The sequence below is a fragment of the Spea bombifrons genome, chromosome 4 (assembly GCF_027358695.1).
Source record: "Spea bombifrons isolate aSpeBom1 chromosome 4, aSpeBom1.2.pri, whole genome shotgun sequence".
NCBI classification, from domain to species: Eukaryota; Metazoa; Chordata; class Amphibia; order Anura; family Pelobatidae; genus Spea; species Spea bombifrons.
In genome coordinates, this window is record NC_071090.1 from 50947635 (window position 1) to 50973372 (window position 25738).

Genomic DNA, 25738 nt, shown 5'->3' on the forward strand with positions numbered 1-25738 from the left:
CCCAGTATCTGTGTGTCCTACGAGAAATAGGCTGGAAACAAACAGTTTCACACAAAACAAAGTTCATATTGAATTTTACACCATTTGGAACAAACATGCCATTACAAACAAACATACCCAACTGGATCCTGCGTGCCAAAAGCAACAGCAAACAATTTGCACCATCATTTGGGGCCAATCTTCCTAGAGGAGCAGACATTCGGAATAAAGCATGCCTTGCAAACCACAGATAAGAGACAAAAGGGTCCGCCGGGGCGTGTTTAAGTAGAACTCTACCAAGGAAATGACATCAGGAGGGGGCAGATACTTGCCATTTATCCTTATCCCTTTAGCTGGGTGACAATTCTAACGTGTAAAGGCTGGAAAAACTGCCTAAGGTCAAAAAAGCAATTTCCACAGAAAGGCTAAAACGCCTGGCGTTTTTCATCAAGAAAATAACGCAGGACAAAAACCCAAGTGGAAACCTAGCCTTAGGGCACCGACTGGCATATGGTTAATTTGACTTATATTTGCCTGCATATCAATAATGGTCTCCCAAAAACCTTGAGGTTTTTTGTTACTGAAGTCCAGTTATGAATGCATCTATAAAGACAAATATAAAATAGTAGGACAAGTTAGGTGTCGGGAGTTATAGGAGAATGGCTTCCGTGATGTGTTGATCTCTGATTAATAATGAATGTAAAATCTGCTTTTGCAGCTTTTATTTAAATCATCCGTATGATTGCAAAGAAGTAACTGTCTGTCTAGGCTGGCCAATATCTTGACAAATACCTTGTCCCAGACTGGTCTCCCATTTTCCCTATGGTTGACCTCCATGGACTCCCTTGCATTAGAATGGGCACTAGGGCTTGATGATCCAAGATATAAGTAGTAAAGAGGGCTTTATAGCTGGTGTAGAACTTTATAATATCATTTGAAGCATTTAAATAAAAAATAAAAAAAAATTATGTAATTACCTAATGTTATTTCTGAGAAGATTATATGCACGTTTTTTTTTTATCTGAAACTTTTTATTTTATTGGAAACCACAGATTGCATAGGTCACACTTATTGCCTAAAATATATCCTCTTTAACCAGAACACGAAGTAAGGTTTTGATGCCGTTAGTGGAATCAATTGCCTCTGACTATATTGAATTACGCTGTTAATGAGCACGCTGTTGCAATTTTATTTTTGAAGGGCTCTCTTAGTAACATGTAATATACCAAAGGGACAGGTTTTTATTGGATAATTAAAGTTGCAGTAAATATTTCCTGTGGAACATTTAATTACAAATAAAAGTACAGGCAAAGTACCTACCTTTTGAAGAATCTGGACTGTTAACTTTTATAAGACATTTATTTGGGTGCAATTTTGGTAAGTGTTTCCATGTGCTCTAAACAGGCTTAATGAAGGTATTTTTGTGCACGGCCCCGTAGCACATTGTTAAGATATGTGTTAGGAATCCTATCATATATTGTCGCCATAGGACAAAAGAGGGACGCGTGGTAAAAAAAACTGTTAAATTATGATTAAGATGTAGTGTGGTATCTATGTAGATTCAGGGCACAGTATACAGTTGATTATGAATCAAATAAGTTCCATGCATATATGTGTTGCAATTACCATGAAATATATCTTATATCTAATGATATTATATGAAACCTATTTTTTTCCAATAATGCCATTATATCATGACTTAACTTTATGTGGACTGCAGTTGACATTGTATTAAGGTAGATGTCCTTATCCATGACACTTTGGCACTAGACCATTTTAGGATGCTTAGCCATTCATTTTTTAAATTTTTGAATTGAAGAATTAAAGTGTTACTTAACATAAAGAGAGATCGATTAAAGGTGTTTTGGAGATAGCAAATACAGTGATGGAGTAGGTATTCCCAACTAGTAGCTCACAGTAAAGAGTATCAGTAGTAAAGACGAGTGCTTCCTCAAAGAACAAAGCATGTGGTGTGAATTTGATCACATTTATGGATCATGGTTATGGATATTTGTATCATGTATGCATGTACTTAGGTGGTTGTTTATCTAAATGCTAGTTTAAGGGAAACTATTACAATAAAATTATAATCTTTAGGAGGGGAGCAGATAACACAAGGCGAACGCGTTACTTCTAGAAAGACAAATACTAATAGATTTGGTTGAATAACTAATGACATGGGTGTTTTATGCAGTTGTTGCCAGTTCCTTCTATGTGACTTAAAAAAAATACTATTTTCAAGTTTTCAGACCTCACAAAGTTCACACCTAAAAAGGAAAATCCAACCCATTTGTTGACAATTGGCCATTCAGTGTTTGAACAGCTCATTATTTTAGCAGATTGAAGCTTGGTTTGGCTTTAATGTGGTGGATTTCAGTCTGGTTTTCAGTTAGTCCTACAAATATTGATTTTGTTTAACACCTCAGAGGCCTAGCTTTGTTGTCGGAGGTAGTAAATGCATTTTACAATGTTTAAAGATGACTAAGAATAACTTCACCCTTTGAATTTTTCATTCTCTTAATGTCTGGTTAGTTCGAGGTGTAATTCAGAATGACATACTAAGAATTCCATTTTTTTATTATTATTACCATAGCAAAAAGTACCTCCTGTAAATGAGAGCCTGATTAAATTATATTTACTCATGGGAGCATTACAAATGGAGCAGTGTGAACTGTAATATCTGTACAAGAGAACTTGATTTATTTCTTGGAAGGCCCAAACTTTATAAAATTCAACACATGTGACCTTAGCAAATTTAGGAAAAAAAAGGAGATGGAATAATTTAGTGTCGTTAAATGTTAATCAAGGAAATCTTACAAGGGGCAGGGTGTGCTCTGCTGATTTGAGCTAAATTTACATTAAACTACTGAGCTCTGTTGACATTTTGAGAATCTCGCCAAAATAATCAGCAAATTACACTATAAATTTGCATGATGAATGGGGCATACAATTATTACCCCTCAATTTTTAAATGCATGCAGCCCCCTCCTAGTGTGGAAAGTAGTAGTATATTAAAGTATCTTAATGTGCATTATTTTTGCAAACTGTAACTGTGCAGTTAAATGTTACCTGTAAACATTTTAAAAAAATGTTTACAGATCATGGGGATCTTTTTCTATCTATGAATGTAGGGGGTCTTCCTCTCAAGTCCATGGTGGAGTAGGTACTCGGTGTAGGTGTGTAGAATTCATAGCATTCTGATGATCCCTCTTTGTGTTTGCACTGGGAAAAGAATGAAGGTACAAGGCATGTGTACAATATGATGGTTGGAGTGTCCCTTTGAGGATCCAAATGCCTTTTTTTGTTCCTTCCAGGGGGATACACATTAGATGTAAAAAATAAAATACCATTCTCTGCTGGTCAAAACCCTACAAGCAGCAGTTACTTCATTTTTGCAAGCAGAAGCACCTTCATATATAATGAATCAATACACAGAAGCAGAAGAACAGTGAGCTAAACATGTTTAGACATGACTTAAAGAAAGGAAGCGGTGTTAAACTGCAGGAACCTGTAATGTCTGTGTCTTCTGAGGCGTCTGGTGACTAAGCCATTGTTATGTTAGTTGACAGTAACACCTTTTTTTGCAAATGTAAAGATTGGGAAAAATGAGCTGATAAACAGTGTTCCTGGTGTCACATCCACCTGTTTTCCACTCTAAATCACCTTTTCCGCGTATAGGAGAGAAATTCCAGAGTGGAACCATTTCCCATTTTATGTGCTGTATTCGTGTCACACTGCTGGGCCCATACAATGCACCTATCTCTGTGAATCTATTCTGCATGTGTGACCAGCCTAAGGAAGGAAGTGTGGAAGGCAACAAAATGCACATAAATCCCTCTATTGTTGCAATTAATCAGAATGGTAGAATTTTGAAATTTACTTTTTGACATACAAGGACCCTAAAGGTATCTCCAGTTCAGTCGTTGGTTTCTATATAGCTCATCTCTTATTCTTGTATGCAAAGACCAACAACATGGTCAAAGAATTCAATGTGATCTTCTAAACTGTAAGATATATATCATATTGAATATATGTCTTGTTCACTAACAATGCATGTATCCAGAATACCTTGCATGAGTACAGGTGGTTCTTTTAGAATGACGTGCACACTAATCTGTCTGTGATCACATTGATTTTTGTGAAGCTCTTCCAGGTAATAATCCTATCACCGCATTCTAGGAATAGACTATACACTAGTCACTATTCAAATGTCATCATGTTCCTTATATAAAAGATGTAAACAAAAAAGGATACAATTGTCTTAGGACAATATACTAAAACTACTGCAAAAAGTTTACTTGCCTTGACATGTTCCTGGGATCCAAGGGTCATATCCTTTTTGGAAGCTGAATTGTCTTGTGCTGGATGATATCTCCAGTTATGCTAATAGACCTTTACTCACTTTTGATAAGATTACAAATGACAATGACTGCTGAATAGATGCACTAAATGGCACATCCTTCAGTACAATGTCCTTGAAAACGTAACATAGAATGTATACAATTTTAGAATAGGCTCAATGCATATGACGTTTCCTTTTTATTGTGGCCTGAAATCCATGAATAACAGACTTGACCAGGGTTAAACTGGTAGATGTGTAAAATGTACTTTCAACTCCAATTAAACATTGCTTTGTCATAGGAGCAGTACGGATCCAGAATGTATAATGCCAATGTAGCGTTTTGTGATTTGTGGGGGTGTAATAAATTGTGCCAATATAAGTAAAACATTACTTTACCCTGACCCTCTGGGTGACATTTACACTTTCATCAGGAGGGTTTCAATAAATTTCCCGCCTTTGCAGTAAAGTTTGCATCCTTGCTGTGAAGACACAGGGGAAAGTTCCCTTTGAATGTTACTTACTTGATACACATTTCAATATTTCCCCCTATGCTGTGTGTATTTTCACTTCTTGAATATAGGACAGTGGTGCATTTTTGTTTGTTACTCCATCCACCAGTTAAATAAAAAAAAAATATTGGGATAAGTCCTCTGTTTTGGGAATCACAATGGCCCAGACCATAAACAGACCATTCAAGCAGTTTACATTTTATATGACTAACTCAAGTTTTTGGATCTGAATAGCCCTGCTGGGAGGTGTCCTTTCTAGTACTTTTATTACAATCACTTGGACTCCGTCTAGCTTGTGGTTTAAACCTCTGTCTGTCCACATCAAGGACAGACTTGTACGGAATTGTTAATTCCAAGAACTGAAATGAAAGAACAGCAAAGAAAATTTAAAACATTGCTGATTTTCTTTCTTTCCATTATAACAGATGTCTTGTGGCCTCTAGCACCTACCTACACTAATAAGTACTGACAAGTACATTGCTGTAGGTTCCACGGCAGTTGTAGTGAAGCCCTGGTAACTGCAGAGAAATGTGGTTTTCACAGCTTAGACCTTTAGCCTCTTCAAGGCCAAACTGAACCAGCTATAACAGAGGTCATGCGGCACAAATACTACATGCTGGGCCAACAATCTGGTCTCATGCTTCTACTGCACGTTATACCATATTTACATAGGGCACATAGACCTACAAAAATACCCAAGCCAGAACATGAGTTGCAGGAAATGTATTTGTGGAATTTGTTACAAAGTATTTCACATTCTGTAAGGAGCCTTGAAAGCAACAGGTCTGTCATCTGAATTTCAAAAATGGAGTAGAAACCTGGGCTTTCTTACTAACATGCAAGTCACCCAGGTCTATATCTTAATTTATATATACTGTTTCAAATGAAAAAGGTGAGCATAAACATAAGCACCAAGGATAAGACATGGTTCTAAATTCATCAGTAGACCCATTGAAAGTCTTTGTAAAAGAATCATACAATACTATACAACCATTGTTATAGAACACTGGCACAATAAATTCCATCTGTGTTGCGTTAATACAGTATTGCCACAAAGCACCATCGGAAATCTTTATCTACTAGTTAAATGTGAGTATTCGCTCATGTAGAGCAGGTTTTAAAGCACCGAGGGTCACTTGTAAGGCCGCAGATAAGCACCAGGTGTGAAGTTTTTGTTAGGTCACCTCTTTTTACTTGTTTGGACAGAAGGCCCTGTGTATATTTACCATGTACACTATAAATAATTGTGCTAGTAAAAACCCTCATTTGTTTGTCTTTGTTTCCCACCATTATTTTAACAGCCTATTTGACTTAACTCACTGTTTATAACATTTTATAACACAAGGCTAAAATAATCTGAAATGCGCACAACCGAAGGCTGTATTCAGATGTCATACTTCAAGCGTTGGTCACTTTGATATATATTTTTCTCTCCGTGTATTGTTACGGATCTATTTTCAGTCTTGTGCACTTTATTGATTAAATTGTGATAAAACATTGACTATGTGGCCCCTAAACAAGGTATAATCAAGAAATTGTCCCACCAAGTGATATAAAAATGAAAGCAATATCATTTGTAAGGTCTTTTTTTTTATTGTGTAAAGTTTTTAGAGTGCAAAGCAAACAGATTTGTACTGTTGGAGTTCTGGACATCTCTATAATGAGAACCATTCCCCAAAAAAGTGTTTAAAAAATCAACCTAAGTCATGGCAGCTGTTAACCATGTGCCCCCTAACTCCAGGGTGCCTTGGAACTTGCTTGTGTAGTGTGATGGGAAATCCGTCACAGCCAAGTGGTGTACACTCCAAAACCTTTGCATGCTGGCAAGTGTGAAAACCTCATGTATTCATAAATAATGTTTTCTGTATTAAGGGGATGGAAGAGAGGTGAATTAAAATATACGTGTGTGCTGATGTATCTTTGCGTTAAGTGGCAGCTAGGAATTTGGAGAGAAATGGAGGAATTGTAGCACATGTAATGGAGAAGCATTCTGTTATGTGCACTAACCAGTTTAATGTGCATGTGCCATTAACTAGACACTTGTTTCTCTTCTGCGACCTGTGTTTTTCAACTTCAGTCTTGTGTGTTTGTGTATAGGATGTTGTGTGTTGCTAAAGGGCTCATATGCATAGGATGGCTGCACGGTCCCTTTACATTTTCATGTGGTCGATTTTGCCCCTTTCCACATTCCCCCCGGTAAATGCCTTGTAGGAGATACGATCGGCGGAGCACATCTCCCTGCACATGATGTACTCCAATCGGCTCCACCGCTGGCTCGGGGGAATATATAGAGAAATCAAACCTTGTGCATGCTGGCAAGAAAGCAGCTAAAGTAATTATTGCTGTACTAGAAAGAATACACATAAAGGAAATATACCGTTTTTTGAATTTAGGATATTCAAATCTAGAAATGTTTGGAGAACACTTACTGGGTTGCAGACACACTTTCCAGAACTTAGTTGGATAGTAGTATTAAGAAGAAAAAGGTGTGGGGGAATCCTAGTCTGCTTTTTGAAATGAGGCAACACATCACACTCAACCCCTGGAGACTTTCACAGCTTGATTTGTGGAATTAATATGCTGTAAATTAGGTGGGTTAGCAGTCATGCATGGCAATGTAATTGTGTGTTTTGGCAGGTAGGAGAGCCTCACCCAGAATTACTTTTACATGATTTTGAAATGAAATGCTCCACAATTCCCAAAGGTCCACATTTAGAGGAATTGAGTATAATGTTTATCAGGGATTTAAAGCTTTTCTTCCAGCAAACAAGTAATGCTCAGCAAGGAGAATCTAGATAGATACTCGCAATGAGAGAAGCAAGAGCACAAGACCGCTGTGGACTTGTTGAATTTATGATGAGTAAACCTGTAGATAACTTTTAACTTGTGCCCAACGATTATCTAGAGAATTAATACGATCATAAACTTAAAGCAGAACTGCCCTTGCTGGGAACTACCTATAGCTCATGCTTTTTTGGCTGCCGGTGTGGATGTATTGAGCTCTCTCACATTGGCAGTCCAACATTATCTAATCATTTTTCCATCTTAAGGCTCTTCTTCTCACTCACACTTAGAACAATTTGCAATTTAACAGTGCAGAGAGAGCATAATGGGGCGTAATAATCAGGCAGATCATAAGAAGCTCTGATTTTATCTGGAATGCTGATCTACTTACATACATAATTCGATTTTATATAAATTAACTTTAAATGTAAGTGTAATGTAGAAATGTGCAGTTTTGATTACAGGTACAGATTTGTTTAAATGTATTGGAATCTATGGCAGATTATTGGAGAATTATTCATATTAAAGAATTACTACATACTGTATGTAGATTTCTGATGGATTAAAGGTCTGATGTGTTAATTACATGTATGCTAATAACATGACAGGTTTTTATATATAAACACAGGTATTGTCAAAGGAGTACTTTTCACGTAACTCCTATCTATGGCTTTCCAGGGTTATTCCATTGTCCAATAATATGCATACTAATGGCAGAAATTAACAAACATGGCTTGCTGCCGACAGAAATTAAATGCCTGACTTCTGGACATTTGATTTGCAAAGAGACGACACCTAAACCTTCAAGTGTCTGTCTGCACGCATTTACTTAGTATAAACAGGGCTAGCTCCCCCAGCTGTCATTCAATTCTGAAGATCTTTGGTTTGGCTTTGCCTGTCTAACACTGGCTAGTAATCATAAGGACTTTTGTTGAATAGCTGGAGTGATATATTGCACGTAAAGGAACGTAACATCTTGTCTTTTGGCAGTTTGATAGGAAAACAAAAATATAAGATAGTATTATCTGTAGGCAAGCTTTGGAAAGGCTATGGCCGATGTTTATATTTATCAGCAAATTGTGTTTAGGTCTTTATTTTGCCCTTTTTTAAAATCAAATAAAATGCCATCAAAGGTGGAAATCCTGGGTCTATATGTTGATCAATGTATGACTCCCTCATCACTGAACACTGTAAAATTTCTACAGAAGCAGTACTGTAAAATGATACATTTTTATTATTTGTAGAGGAGAGCAGTCAAGGCATACTTTATAGCCTTCTTACACTTTGGTGTCTACTTGAGATGCATACAGTGTATGCTTTCGTACCTGCGCTGTTTTTTTCGTAGTTTACTTTTGAGGAAGCACTGAAAGTCACTTGTTTGAGCAATCAGAACAATGGCCCATATTGTAATCACGGTTGTAGTTTAATGTGCTCGCACATATGTGCAGAAATGCCTTGCCTCTAGTTGACCTTAGCTGCTGTCTGATACACCATGGGTAGGTTTACTCCTGTCCTCATACATGACTTGGCACCATCTGAAAATAAGCCACATCATCACTCTTTATTTTTGTGCATGGGTTGTTTTGTTTTCCCTTCAATTTACCCTTTTCTCTTAAAATAAAAACCCTGCATTCTCATTTTACATATACGTGAATATGGTGCTAATGACCTTGTAAACCTCCGTTAATGCTAATTTAGTATAAACAATAGTGTAATTTTACATGGTGCCCCCTCAATTGTGGGTGCAGACCGGGGAGCCAGACGGTGTACATCATGTGAAAAATGAAGGTGGTAATGGTGAAGCCACTTTTTTTTTTATTTGTATGCATTAGTACAAGGCCAGCAAATGTGAATGAATTAACCAAAATAACTGGGATTAGATCACTCATCTTAATCCTTTGATATTTTTTATCTGCATTCTTAGACAAAGGTAGCTTTAGTCAAATTTAATTGGATTTGTTCTTTCTTTTGTCTGCGTCTTGTATGAATGCCTGTCGGAAGGTAAAGTGGATACAGCCGTACAAGTCCATGACTAGATGAGGTATTTAGTTTAAAGGGATAACTTTTTTTTTATTTGGCTAACACAGAAAGATGTAATCGTATACATTTTTGGGACCTCAGAGGAGACATGCTAGGTAGGTATGTTGGATATATAATTACATATAGTACATGCCATTGTTAGATATGTGTGAATAGTTGAATAGTAGTAGTAGTTAACCTATTATTATTAAAAGTTTGTTAAAAATTGTTCTTGTTTCCACATTATCCATCAGGAATGTTTTGCTCCTGTGTATGGCTGTTTATGTAGAGAGCCCCCTGGTGTGTTTTGAAGGCCAATGAATAGAGGGTTTTGCCTTTCCTTTTGATGCCCAAAGTTCATATGTATGGGCTTTAGGTAGAGGAAGTTGAAAATGCTGGTGGCCATGTGAGCACACTGTTGTTGGAATTTTGTGTAAGCAGAGGATGAATGGGGGGCTGGGCCGGGGACATTGTGAATAAGTAGAGGGGCTGGCCCTTGGAAGTACAGGTAGGGATAAGGTCTGGAGTGCTCATTTAGTAAGGAGGATGGAAACAAACAAAGTGGACTTGTGCTAGACTCACACCCAAGGAATGCTCTAGGCTGCTTTAGTGAACACTTTTTAAACAGGATCCAAAACCAACAAACATTGACTTCTTCTTCAGTTTTACCAGAGTTTCCTAGGTAAGAATTGTCATTTTTATTAGAAGATAAATGTCCTAATTTATTTCCAGTGTATATTTTATATTTTTTTTGACTGTTATATACATATATATATAATTTTAAAATATATATATTTTTATGATTTTATTTGGTGCACATTTTTTTATCCTGTAGTATGGTATTTTAGATGCTTTATGGTCTATCTGCTACTTTGGGTCACTAGCTGTGGATAGCTTTTTATAATTAGTATTACAAATGGTTCAGAGCAGACACTTAATCTCCAGGCTTTCTATAAGTGAGGTTAATTGGATGTTGATGGTTGAACTACATGGCTGCAAGCTAACAGGGCCAGATCGCTCACTGTGCCTCTGTTCTCCGGGACACACAAGATGGCCTCACATGTGATCCTTTTTATGGAACAAGCCCAGCATTGGTACGCTGCTTGTATACTTTTGTTGCCAGCTGGTTCTGGGACACAAGGCTTGTCTGATATGCAGGTGGTCTAGGCAGGATTACATTTCATTTTTGAATGACTGCATTTTTTCAGTCATCTACACAGTAGACTACTTCTTATGTCTAAATACTAGAACAGCAACCAATGCTTTTATTAGTGCAGTTAGACTGATGAAATGCTACAAAAGGGCACATGGTATGTCTTAAAACATTTTCTCTAAAACTGTAATCTTAAGTAACCCATTTACATGGATATATATGTGCGCACACTATAAGGTTTGGCTAAAAATCCAATTCATGTCTGCAATTGTGTGGATTGAGGCAGAAACTCTTTCTGGGAAATGTTTTTTTTCTACGGGAAACCTGTTTCTTTTGGATTCGTTAAGAACTGACAAAGGACTGTTGTTTCCAATCCAACAGGTGACAGTGTGAATGTTAATGCTTGTGTATGTTGGAATAAAGGCACTTTGCCGGGTCCTTTGGTCATTCATTAGAACCAAAATGCCGAGCAGGATTCTTATCTAAAATGCCCGTGTGAATAATTACAGGATTGCTCTCCATATTACTGTCACGATAACTAGATCTGATATTATTTAGAATGGGGTTGTATCTAACAGTTACTAGTAAACAGTTACAAGCCCTATAATGTATTTATAGAATATCAGGTACTAAGAGAACAAGCTGGCTTTCTCTTGGTAAAAATATCTCTCTCATTAGAACTGAACCTTTGTTTAAAATACCGCATTGGTGATTGCACATGCGGTAACCCATACCAACATCTCTAAATAAGCCTATCCTCTGTAATGTGTGACTTAGTTCACCTGTTTCCGACACCTGAGAAAACAGAAACCAAGACACTGTACACTAAGAAAAAAATAAATAATTCCCTCTGTGACATTTCAGGGTGCTCATCATCTTTCATTCATACTCTGTATGGAAGTGTGATTTTTAGATTAGTTTGGAAGGTCACTAAAGAAGTATATTTTTGGTAATGTTGGCTTTCTACACAAATTACTGTCCAAAACAAAAAAGCCGTCTGATACCCTTTTCACAATGTCTCAAGTTATGTCTAATTCATCATGGTTCTGATTTTCAGGAATAACTTTAAGGTTCACATCTTTCCCTTCTCATTAAATTGTGTAACAGATCGGTAGAAGACGTCAAATATGTACTTCTACACCAAAGCCTTGACTTGACAATTTTATTAATGCTATTCTACTTACATTTTGTGCTCTTAAAGCTTGCAAATTATAGATTTGAATATAGAAACACAGCTTGAACACCCTTTACATTCAGTTGTCTGCCTATCCATCCTCTCAGTGGGTGCTTTTTACAACTATATCTAGATTACATGCACGTGAAGAATGTATGCATGCTTTACAGGACAGAATCATATTCATCAGCTGTAAGCAGTTAAGTCCTCACTCAAAATAGGACTTCCACCAGGCCGAGTTTTTACAGCTGCTCAGTTGGTTTGTACATGCTGACTGCCACTGACATAGCTCGTACTTTACCACTTCCTTTGAAGAACGCATACAACTGTAAAAGCATTCACTTGTATGGCTTCCAACAGACTGATTCCTGTTAGGTGGTATACGTTTTTTTCCAGCAGATTTTCCTTCGTAAATATTTTTGTACTCATGAGTGGCAGAATCAAACAATTGTGATGTTTTAACTGTATGAGATATAAAATGTGGTGTCTTACAGATACTACAGCTTTCATATTATTGCTGTGTGGTCCAGATATCTTTCTAATGAGCAGAGCCCTTTAAATCCTTTCTACTAACTCTTTACTGGACGTGGAAGCAACACTAGAACCATATGTTGGCAAAGTTCCACCTTTATTTTAATCCTTTTAATTTCAGTTTTATCAGAATGTCCCGATAGATGTGCCTATCGCTGTTTGTGGATCTGTCCTATGTCCCCTATATTTTTGTCCAAATGTGGAACAGATACCTAACAGATGATATCTGTTCATGTTTTTCTCGTGGAGTAGTTCCCATGATAGGACTGCAAAGTGTAGCAGATGTGCTACCAGGCTGTGACACCGAACTGTGATCCACACTTCTAACCAAAGCAGCCCCACTGTACTAAATGTTTTCTTTAAACTTCTGTGTCACTATTCTTTCTGATAACCAGAGGGTCCAAATATGTGGTATATCCTTTAAAAATGTCAGTTTAAAAATGAATGCCTTGACCTGCAAGTGATCAGGAGATGGCCTGGGTATTATACACGTTGCAGTCTGGTTAAACCATCATATTTCACATGGACAAGGCATCTCTTGTAACTACCAATTCTAAGACAGTATTATTGCCTTTGCAAAGGTGCCATCTGAATTAGAACCACTAGAAATATAATTTATTCTAGTTAAATGAAGTTCTACCTAATAAAAATAGTTCTAGTATTTTTCCATTCATAGGCAACATCTTCACTTTATGGAGCTCGCCATTTTTGATCATGTTAAAAGTTATAATGTGAAAATGTTTTTGCGGTTCCAGACAACAAAGGCTGCGGCATCGATTTATAATGTGGACTATATGTATGCAAATTAATATATGGATGGTGTTTTCATATTTTATCAAACTTTTCTCTCTTTTCCTCTCAGGGCAGCTGATGAGCTGGAACAATCCGTTGCCTAATATTCTAATACTTGCCCATGGAAATGGAGCAAAAAGTCGGTAAACTCTCTTACGGGTGCCAACGAAGTTCAACGTCGGATGACGATTCTGGCTGTGCAATGGAAGAATACACATGGGTTCCACCAGGACTGCGTCCTGAACAGGTACAGTCCAAAGATGGCATTGCGTGCATAAAATGTTTCCTTATTTATATATAAGAAAAACACGATTTATGAGGTCTCAAAAATATTTCCTAACTCCTTAGGTCTTGGGGTGGGATTGACCAGCATTTGTCTAGACACGTTACACTGTAGTTAAGTAATAATTAGTTTGTGAGGGAATTCTGCTATGAGCAATGTCTACCTCACCTTGTTGGCTCCTGTGTAAATTCACACCTGGCTGTCTATCGTTTTATTAACCTCATTTTATTGTGCTGAAAGGTCTTTCTTGTGGGTTTTCTAGATACCAATAATCATGTGTTGACTAGATAGGAGCTTGGATAACCAGCACTTTGTCTTGTTGAATATGGCTGCAGAATTGTTACTGGTTTGTGTATTGGAGAGTGTGTAAGAAGGTCAGATTTGGGGAGCTGTAAGCTCATTAGCAGTAGTTTGTGTCTGCAGACCGCTGATAGTTTAAAAATAAAAGTGTATCTGGCATGGCTATTGGATCTGCAGATAAGCTATGCCTCTTCAAAGCCAGATCTTGCATCTGGTTAAAACATGTTGGGATGTGACCCCTCCCATGAAGCTGAGTGCGGGTCTCTTGGAAAGGGCTCACATGGAAGCAATGAGATGTACCCAACCAGCAGGAGCTGACAAAGCAGCTTTTGTCTCACCAATGTGTAAAAAGCAAGGAGCAAATGAAATGTGTTTATAGGGGGCTGTTTTCGAGATAGGTTCACACGTTATGCAAGGTAATTGTGGATAGAAATGCTGGAATTTCCACAGGCTTGTTGACTAGTCCTGGAGGAGGTGGGCCTAATGGTAGCATTAAGTGTGCATAATTTATGATACCCTCCCTTAGACTCCCTGTGAGCCACATTCCACAGGGGCAATTCAGCAGCTGGGTGCGAACACACTATGTAGCTATGCTCAGTTAGCTCATCTGGTGCCCGTTATCACATGGGCTCTAATTCACCCCACACCTTGCACTTTTTTTCCCCCTTGTGTGCCGTTGTAGCCTCCTCATTTTCTGTCTACTGGCAATACGTGTCCTTTTATAAATAATAATCCAACCCTTTTCCTCTCTACTCTTTTGTTTCATACAAAATACAGGTCCAATTATATTTTTCCTGTCTGCCTGAGGAAAAAGTGCCATATGTTAACAGCGTGGGCGAAAAGTATCGTATCAAACAGCTCCTGTATCAGCTCCCTCCGCACGACAATGAGGTAACCTCGGATTTACTAGTCTGCGCAAGTATAACCAATTCAGACTGTCAATAATGCGTTCACAGATCTTGATGCCCTTTCATTAGATTTTGAGTTTCATTTTATTTAATAGACCCCCCTTCCCTCCATCATCCCATTGTCTTGTCTAGTAACCATTTGAAGAATGCCTGCTTCTATTGTGTTGACATATTCCTTCTGCTTGCCAAGGCTGTTTAAATTCCGTGATGCGTTGTGATGTGAACGTCTTCAGATTGGCAAACAGGCTTTTGAGATATTTACTTATTTGGATCTAATTGTACAATTTTAAGTCAAAGCCCAACTGCCCCTAAATAGCTCTATTTATTCTGCTGTAGAATTTAGCAGTCAAGTGTCAAAATAAGCCACAAGCCTAGAAATACTGACTATTGACTGAAATGTTTTGTTTCTGTAGGTGCGATATTGCCAGTCATTAAGTGAAGAAGAGAAGAATGAATTACAGATGTTTAGTACCCAGCGCAAAAAGGAGGCGCTTGGAAGAGGAAATATAAAATTTTTGTCAAGAGCCGCAGTACATGCTATGTGTGAACAGGTAATTGGCATTCCAGTGCAAACATTTCAATTAATACAACAAACATTTCTTATGAGTTCAATGTCCTTATTTAATATATGTGTGTATTTACCGTGCTTTAGTCCTCGTATCCCCAGATATTCTGCTCTCGCACATGCAAGAGTAAGGCGATTTCTGCTTGGGAGAAATGTCAAATCATAGCCAGATGGCTACGATTATTAAAACCACATTCAAATAATGAAACACAGATTAAGTGGTTCTCTAAGTATCTACTTAACATACATCAGCAATATTTTTCTTCGTTTAGAATCAGTTAATAGCTGAGGATTATTAGACTTTTCTCCCTTTTGGGTTTTAAATGGGTGTTTAAATTCCCTGGTTTTATGTCACAAGTAGTATTTTTTCTTTAAATATGAATAGTAGCAAACGTGCCAGCAAACAATTCAACATGGTTTAATGTGGGACTTGTATTAAATTTTTTTTTTTTTTTCTTTCTTAACAGTGTGGAGAGAAGATTAACGGAGGTGAAATTGCAATTTTTGTCTCTCGGGCTGGCCCATCGATCTGTTGGCACCCATCATGCTTTGCATGCGCAACATGCAATGAGCTACTTGTTGACCTAATATACTTCTACCAAGATGGGAAAATACATTGTGGGAGACACCATGCAGAACTACTTAAGCCACGATGTTCAGCCTGCGATGAGGTCAGTTTTTCTATACACTTTTTCTATACACTATATTAAATAGTAGTCCATTTTCAGGTTCATTTACTTGGTACTGGATTTCCCATTGTTCTTGGGTGGTGTATGTTTGTAATAAGTTTCCTTTCGCCGCTAAAACTTGGCATCAAAGTTGCATCTAAATTTTAGTTAAAACTTGCCAAGATTACTACTTATACACTTATACACAAGTTGTGATCGATACAATCACATATTCATCTATCTCTAGAAGTTTTGTACACATTTCTTATATCATTCTTGTTTTTGTAGATTATATTTGCTGATGAATGCACGGAGGCTGAAGGTCGCCATTGGCATATGAAGCATTTTAGCTGCTATGAGTGTGAGACCGTGCTAGGAGGACAAAGATACATCATGAAAGATGGTCGGCCTTTCTGCTGTGGATGTTTTGAATCCCATTATGCGGAGTATTGTGAATCCTGTGGAGAGCATATAGGTATTTTTTTAATTCACTTTTTTATATTTTTAACTGTAGTATGGGCTACAAGGAATTGAGGTGCAAACTGTCTGGGGAACTTCATAGAACTTTGTAAATGCTGTCAGCCCAACCACATGTTTACTTCTTTATCTTAATTTCTACATATTTCAAATAAATTGGCATTTTTACAGAATTTTTAGTTTTCCTGTAGACATTCTCATGGCCTGACCAGTTGGAAGCCTATGAGGACAACCGGCTGTTAACATTAATTTTTTTTGTTTTTCCCTCTTCTCAGGTGTCGATCATGCACAGATGACCTACGATGGCCAGCATTGGCATGCTACGGAGAGCTGCTTTTCATGTGCCCAATGTAAAGTTTCTCTTCTGGGTTGTCCATTTCTTCCCAAAAAGGGCCGCATTTATTGTTCCAAGACATGCAGTTTAGGAGAAGATGTGCATGCCTCTGATTCTTCAGACTCTGCGTTCCAATCTGCAAGGTCAAGGGAATCCAGAAGAAGTATACGCATGGGAAAGAGCAGCAGATCTGCAGATCAGTGCAGGCAGTCTCTCTTGCTGTCTCCAGCATTAAATTACAAGTTCCCTGGACTTTCTGGTAATGCTGATGACACACTGTCACGTAAGATGGATGGCCTCAGCTTATCAAGGCAAGGAGCCAATTATGATAGTAATGACTTTTGGAAAGGAAGAGAGGAGCAGGATACTCCAGATGATCATGAAGAATGGGCTGAACATGATGACTACATGACACAATTACTTCTAAAGTTTGGAGAAAAAGGACTCTTTCAGCAGCCGGCTGATGACACAAGATCTGGCGAGCACTGGGTGTCTGAGAATATTAAAAGCAGCAGTGATTTAAAAAGAAATGTCCGTAGTCAGAGTCTGGCAAGTAAAAAGTATCAGGCAGATATGTACTGGACTCAGTCACAGGATGGCCTAGGAGATTCTGCGTATGGAAGTCACCCTGGTCCTGCCAGCAGCAGAAAAATGCAAGAACTAGAGATTGAACATACAGCCTCCGGTTACAAACATGACAAGACCCAGTGGTATAAAAGTTCACTGGAGTGTTTATCAGATGACCTGAAACCACAAGATGGCAACATTTGTGATTCCATGGATTCATTGGCCTTATCTAATATAACAGGTATTTTTGACATCCTTATGTAATTGGTGTACAGTTTTTGTTTTTTAATAATGTTTTAAAGACTTGCATTTTATAACTACATGAATAACTATAACTACATTTTATAACTACATGAATGGGCAAAGGTTACATTTATATAGTATACCTATCATAATTCTCCAATAAGTGATTATGCTAAATTTCCCTTCTGTTTGGAGTTGCTTGTGCATCCTGTATGAAGAAGTATGTTTTGAGCTTGCTTTCACAAATTATAGGTTATTGTAAGAAATAGTATGTGTCTTTTGCACTAGAAGCTAATCTGTGCACTTTTCCTTTCTTATTTCAGGAGCATCTGTAGATGGAGAAAACAATGCAAGACCACCACACTATGCTTTTCAAAGCTTCCCAGGTATGGATACAAGGGATTGCGAAAAAATGAGCAACATGGGGACACTTAATTCATCTATGCTCAATAGAAGTACAGAATCCTTGAAAAGTTTAAGTTCTGAGATGTGCCAGGAAAAGCCACTTCCAGAGGAAAAACCAATGCCAGTATCAATGCTGAGAAGGTCAAAATCCCAAACAAGACCTCAAGTAAAATTTTCTGATGATGTCATCGACAATGGAGACTATAGCAGCGTTGAGGTTCGGCAACCACCAATGAGTGAAAGGAGTCGAAGAAGGGTCTACAATTTTGAGGAACGTAGTCAAAGACCCCATCATCATCGACGCAGGAAAAGCCGTAAATCTCGTTCTGAAAACGCACTTCACCTCGCTGCTGACAACAAACCATGTGGAAAAGAAAAATCCAGATTTTACACGTCTGAAGATTATGAGAGACTTTTTCATAATAAAACTCCTCATGAGGTACAGGCATACATGCAAAACACTGAGCTTTTTGGACACTACACCAGTGCGACTTCTGAGTATGGACTTGAAAGACAATTTGGGCTTTATGGTGAAGATGAGGATTCTTGGTGTTCCACATGTTCATCTTCCTCTTCTGATTCCGAAGAGGAAGGGTATTTTCTTGGACAGCCTATTCCACGACCTCAGAGGTTTCAGTATTACACAGACGGCTTGCCTAGTCCAACAACTGCACTACCAAGTTCTCATTTTGGCCAAAGGACCACTAAATCAAAAAAGAAAAAGGGTCACAAAGGCAAAAACTGCATTATTTCTTGAATCTCTGGCATTATTTTGCATTCCTGTGAAGACAATATATTCACATTTTGACTCCAAAAGCACCGTTTTCATTAATAGCTTTGCTATTTGCTAAAGTACTTTTTCTATTGCTTTGCCAATCTACTAAACAGGTCGGCTGGTGTTTACAGTGTAATTACCTTTTGAATATCTTTTCTTTTTTTTTTTTTTTGTATTTAGCAGGCTTGGACAATAAGAAAGCTCCATATTGGGTTTGATGTTTTATTGCATTGCACACAATTTAATATTTGCAGTTCATCTGCGCGTCACACACATTATGCTTTGATATCCAACTATCTTCCCATTTAAGATGTTATCTCATTACTCAAGCATTGCCCTTCTGCTATGCTTAAGTCAATACATTTAGGATTACTGCTTCATTTGTTATCTCCTTTACATTTGGACATGGTAACCCATTCATATAATTTCTTAGTACAGTTTTTATACCCGCTGTCAAATATGATGTTTATCAACACAATGATTTTCTCCAAGAAATGTTATTTACACTTGATTTTTATTTTATTTTTTATATATTTTTTTTTTAACCAGTACTGTTGAAGGATGTTTAGTTCTGGAAATATTTTAAAGCCACACTAAGTGTAGAATATGTAGCTGCAGTTTATTTATAATGTAGCGTTTAAACAATTTTAGCCCTAATTTAACTGTGCAAATAATAAATGTACATATTGTATATGTTTAAATTTAGAACCTGATATTTTTATATCTCTCAAAATATCACAAAGATGGGCCTCATATGAACCATTATGGCTTATTGCTTGATTGTGTATTTTTTTTCCTTTGCAATGTTTCAAATAGTTTAGAATGCAGAATTTACACAAGTACACAAAACGGTATTTTGTGACCCAGAAAAATATTTTGTTTCTTGTTCTCTGCATGGCATGCAGCTGTGAAACGTTCAGGCTTCTCCAATTATATATGGGTCAGCTAATTACCATTTAAGATCTTCAAAAACAAGAGACCTGAGTTTACTACAACAATCACGGCAATAGCTTGTATCTCTAAAATGTTTGAAAACTCCTGCTTGTTTGGTATTTCTAAAAGATTGACTCACTTTTGTGAATAAAAATATAAATGATTTACATGAACATTTCGGTTTAATTTGTCATAGTCCTAGTTCTTACATGAAGCCTAAATGGCTAGTACATGGGTCTTGAACGTCAAATTCATCTCCAACTTTGGCGTTTTGTGGGAGTATCTAATTTCATGCACTGTTTGTACCTTTTGTTGGCTCGCTACCATTCCCCAAAGGAGGAGATTCCAAAGCAAGCAGTCCTTCGATTAAAAAAACAAATCATTAACTCTGTGAAGAATAGAAAAGCAGATGTCTGTAGCAAAGGGTTCCACACATCAGACCATGTCTTCAGTCCTACTGTTCCCCCAGCACTAGCGGATTGCTATTTCCACAGATCTTAAAGACAAAACCGTAGGCATCGGGAAGCTCTGCCCCACATAAAAAGGAATTTCCAGGATTACTAAAAGGAAGCGCAAACACTGAGGGTGAAGCACATGTTCATGGGTAGCAAGAATTCCGAATTCCAAAAGGAAGATATAGACCTTCCCTAGTCAAGTTTGGCCAAGCAAGTCCATCATAGACACTAACAGTCTCATTAACACTTTCAAAGTTAAAAGTAAATTAAACAAAAAGTAATAAAGGTCTAATGGCTGAACATGGTTACATTTTACTGAGTGGACTAAAGAGTAATTAAATTTTTTTTTTAAAAAAACGGTGCAAAGATATTGTCTAAGCAGACCGAATCTGTTTTTTGTACCCATCTGACCTTGGTAACCGCATGATCTAACGTTTTTCTTTTTATATGGTCGTTTATATAGCTCATATCTGACTTATGTTTAGTAGCTGCTAAGCCTAACTGTTTACTACAGCAATCATCAAGAGCAAGGATTGACCCAGGCGAGGCAAATGTGATGTCAGGCAGTCTAGGTAAAGGTGTAAGGTTAACAGAGGCAATCAAACTGCTGAGCTCATAGCATTGTATCAATTGCAATATTCTAGTAGATCGCTATGAGCTCTCATCTCTGCACATCATCTGTGAAGACCGAGATGTGATTTTTAGCTTGAGCTGTTGTGCGATGCCTGTTGTGAAGATAGGTTAGACTTTTCTCAGGGTGTCCCAAAACACCTCTACCCCGCAGTGTGTCCGACTCTACTAATTAATTCAGCTTCCTGCAGTCCTGGGTACAACTGCGACAGTGTTCTGTAGTTAGTACTTATATTGAAATGCTTTTAAAAGCGTGTATTTTTAATTCATTAGATATCTGACTATACTGTTTTAGCCACACGGGGAACGCTTCACTTTTTTATGAAATAAAAGCCCGTTATTTGGATAAATATTAAATAAATCTTTATTCTACATTCTGGAACACCGAGTGTGTTTCTTATACGGATTTAAAATATTTAGCTCTGCCTTGACAAACTCGGTACTGTCTCATCCTACAGCGGTATGAGGTTGTCATAACAAATGAGTGTGTGTTATCCTGAAAGGACCTCTACGTGAGAGTGAGTGAATCAGATGGGATATCTGGTAGCTGAGCAGTCACAATGGCACAGGTCTGTCTGTTTACATCTATAAGAATTTATAGCTCCGCAGCACGCCGCTAAAAGTGTACTATCCTAACAAAACGATAGTGTTTGCATACACTGCTTATATATGCCATATTTTCCGCTCTGTAGTAAAATGTCATTGTGTATTCAATCTTTGTTCCTAAAACTCACTTTTGATCCCGCTGTCATGAAAATGCATCAGTTTTCGAAATAAAGAACCTGTAGATGTATTAAAAAAAGTTTTGTGAGAGGGTGGTTGATATGTGGAACAGTCTCTCAGCAGAAGTGGTACAGGTTCATACAGTGAGGGGTTTTATACATGCATGTGATCGCTTTACTCCTATCTTGAATCCAAGACAAAACTGAGGACTGATTAAGGTCTGAGTCCGACATCAGGAAAAACGGGCAGACTGGATGGGCCCAATGGTTGTTATCTGCCATCAAGTTTTACGTTTCCAAGGTACGCCTCGAACAAAAAAAAAGTTCTCTGTTTACGATCACTACTTGGGAGGTCCTTCTCCTATACAGTTTATATATCCATGTTCTGACTGCGGTCTGGAATTACACTATTAACCTTCTTAACACGTCCAAAACATTCCCGTTCGAAAAACTCTTACCTGTTTTTTTTTAAATCCCCACTTCTACTACCCTTTGCCCCCAAGTTTTTAAAGAAGATTGTATATAACGGCTCAATTAACTTTGTCATGGAGCACCTGATTTCAGATCCCTGCACAAATATTTTCGAGACTGGTTTTCATTTCAATGGATTATACATAAACCGGTTCATCATTGTACAGGGATTACATCATCCAGGATGATGACCTCATTTTTAACAGAGATGTCTGTACTGCAGCACTGCATAGCTTAACTCCCGACGATCAATATCAGATGTATTCTTGCCCATAGTGTGTTTATTTTTAATGTCATTCTCATCGCATTTGCTAAAATCATAGAAATATTCTTTGTTGTTTTTTTTTTTGTACTCTAACATCATCTGCCAAAATTCAGTAACTCTTAGTATTGGCTAATGAAAACCAGTTGAACAAAATGGGTATTATGTGACATTAATAACACAATTTGATAGGTGCAATAATGCAGAGTATCAGGAGAGTCTAGACAATAACGCATTTGGAATGTATTGCAATGTGACGGAGTTGTTGGAGCAGATGCAAAGATGTATTACAGGGGAATTTAGTAACATGACTGTGGCTTTAAACATGTACCTTAAATAAATATTGTGAACTACTTTTCTCATAGCCTAAGTTGTGCGCAGCCCTCAGATACACTGGAAATTTCTTACAAATACATAGACGGATGGCCACTTTTAGACTTGCTGTGTCCTGTATGTGGTCATCATGATGTAATAAATAATGTATGATTCTGACACCAAAATATTGAGAGCAGTTAGTAGGTCATCAGCCTGACTGTTAAAGAAAGGTAGACGTGGAAGCAGCTGAAAGGGGTCAGGGGGTGATGTGGCCTCTTACTGTGCATTCAACAGCTGGGACACATCTTGTTCGGAAGACGTAATTCAATATAAACTAAAGCAGTAGACTCCACCGTGATCTGGCCAGACCCTTCAAAAGGAGGCAAAAGAAATGTCACTGTTTAGCGAATAAAGACTTTGAAGCATGTCACTGTGGTGTGTGAAATTTTCATTTTGCACAGAATCCAATTTCATGTCTATTCTTATTGTAAAACATCAATCACTGCGCGGGATATGGGGGATCTGAGAACACGTGGCGTTTAACGAAGGTGGCATGTTGCTCTCACGTTGCATGGTCCAGACCTCCAAAATGCTTTCAGCAGAACAGATTTTTGTATTTTTTTTTAGTGAATTTCAGATTAATTTTGTGAAACAGGCCTTTTTTTAAGCTTTTTTTGTTCTTTAAGCTTGACATAAGACAAATGGAATTTTGAAATTTTAGGTCATGGTGCGGTATGGTGATATTTTTAGCCTCTCCGGCCTTCTCCTGTATTGCAAGAAAGCAATTTTTTCAACTTTTAGTAGAGACAAAGCCTGATAATTGTGGCCTGCTAGCCTATTTGGGAAATATAACATTTAGATAAAATGTCATTTTACAAAATAAGTGTAGAATAAAATGGCATCATGTCTGTTTCTATATAGACCAACAGACTTGTTACTGATCTGGACAGGTTCTGAATAGAAACCTATCCATCCCCCTTGGAATGTATTCACTAAGCAGTTTAGCGATAGAAAATATATTAATCATCTCATTAACGGTACTTTAAGAACAACCTTCCTCACGAGTTTCTCCTGCATGAAGTGCTTAGTTACCACTACTTGAATGAATGAGTGAATGAATGAATGGTTTGTTATAACAATACATCACTTGCTGGGTTTATGCACAGCCACTGCAGATGCAGGTTTCTCATTTTATTTCTCACCCCTATTGTATGGATTTCTTCCAACAATCCCAAGGACTATTGTAACATCTTCTTAAAAACACGGGGATAGGATCTTTCCATACTATTCTTTTTAGAGAATGTGGATTTGACCAGAAAAGCACGGTGCTCTGAATTAAATGGGAATACTGCTTCCTGAATTGTGTTACCATAAGCTACCAAAGTTGAAATGGTATTTGTGGAGCTACATAGAGAGAAGATAAATAACTTAAATTGTATTCCTATCTCTTGACGGTAACCATAATGACTTTGTTATTGGTATTAATATACTATTTAGTGGTTTTTGAGAGCATATCCCTATTGTGTTCTTTTCCTATTACTTTGTTCCAGACAAGGGAGTGTGGACTGGCACCATCAATTGTGATCCATGAGTGCCGGATACCTTTGTTTAATTAATACTTCCTGAAAATTCCTAAATCAGTGAACATTTAGCTTAATTTTAGATATATTAGCAGAAAATGTTGTTTTTAGCAGTGCTCCATTACTTTGAAGAAAACTGTGATGAATTGGATACAGATAATCAGACGCACCAACCTCCAACTCTTGATGCTACCAAAAGCAACTAAATCATAAAGGCAAAACGACTGAGATCTGCAGACAACTGTCCTAACAATTAAAGAGTTTGGATGCTTTATACCACAATCATTTTTTGCTATATTTATAGATTTCATATCCAAATTCAAAAAACCCATAGGGCAAAATATATACCGAAATATAATATGCCTAGCCTAACAAAACTGTGGTAGGCAAGAACACAAGCGTTCAGCAGTTTGCTGTGCTGGGTCTGTTCATCCATTGTACTATAGCAGTAAATGTAGTCGCTGAAAAGTCTTGCAGTGATGATGTTACTATTTTATTTGCTTTATATAAAAAGGAAATGTAAAAATAATAGCAAAACATCTTTTGAGAACAGTTTGCACACAGAAAGCACAGGTAAGAAAATCACCGTTCAATCTATACATCCACTGTTTAGGATTTATAGACGAGGGATTGTTCTATAACATGTGTGTATGTTTTGGCAGATACAGGGCACACATCCGAAGACTGGCATGCAGGCTTGCAAGTCTAAGCGTTCATTAGTCCAAGAGCACAAACCGTTTGCGGTGTTTTCCAACATAAAAACCGCAGCCAAATGAGGTAAGAAAATAAACAAAGGGCCATACAAACCACATAGAGTTGATGAAGCCAGCTTCCATTTCCTATTGTATTTTATACAACGCAACTGTTTATTGAGTCAAAACCTGTATTTTTTAAAAACAGACACAAAAGGAATGCTAATGCTACTACATTGGTCTTTTACTAATGGATAATACACAGTTGGTTCTTCTTACAATAGAAAGCCATTCCTCAAAGTAAACACAAACATAGTTTTAATATTCAATTATACACACAAAAGTTTTTTAATAAACAGTTATGGCATGGACAACATGGCTACAGGCACAAAATTATGGCCAGCATATTACACAAGTTGCATTGTGTCTTTCAATGAGTGGGACAGGCATGGGAGTCACAAATAATAAATAGAAGCAGGTCTGTTCACCCTGCAATACGTTTTAGTATATTAAATAATCAAAAATAATAAATCTACTTTTATTTTAATAAATAAGTGAGGGCCAATTCCAATGAATTCGTCTTATATATAAACCAGCAAAAGCTACCGTAATTAACTTGAGAGAAAATATGGAAAAAAAACAAAAAATGGGATAAGAAATATAAATTACTCAATAGTTTCCAGGTGTGTAATACTGATTTTTTTGGCATCAGTGTATGTATGTAAATCTTCTCCTTAAAAGCTGGGAATCACGTATTCACCAAACTAATTCATTAATAATAATAGCTCAGATTACAGTGGATGTTTTATTATAATGGTTATATAGTTTGCAGAAATAAATTCATTGTAGTAGTCCAGTAAATGAAAATCA

At 37.3% G+C, this 25738-nt stretch overlaps 1 protein-coding gene across 1 annotated transcript in view; it reads left to right on the top strand.

The window, feature by feature from the left end:
* PRICKLE1 (prickle planar cell polarity protein 1) overlaps positions 1-19129 on the top strand; it is a 33856-nt gene extending 14727 nt beyond the window's left edge. Inside the window, exons 2-8 of the mRNA XM_053462502.1 lie at positions 13354-13530; positions 14644-14757; positions 15188-15325; positions 15807-16010; positions 16296-16482; positions 16760-17626; positions 17952-19129. Coding sequence (XP_053318477.1) covers positions 13405-13530; positions 14644-14757; positions 15188-15325; positions 15807-16010; positions 16296-16482; positions 16760-17626; positions 17952-18790 — 2475 coding nt within the window. The 5' untranslated portion in view covers positions 13354-13404 and the 3' untranslated portion in view covers positions 18791-19129. The remainder of the gene's footprint in view (positions 1-13353; positions 13531-14643; positions 14758-15187; positions 15326-15806; positions 16011-16295; positions 16483-16759; positions 17627-17951) is intronic.
* Positions 19130-25738: the final 6609 nt, after the last annotated feature.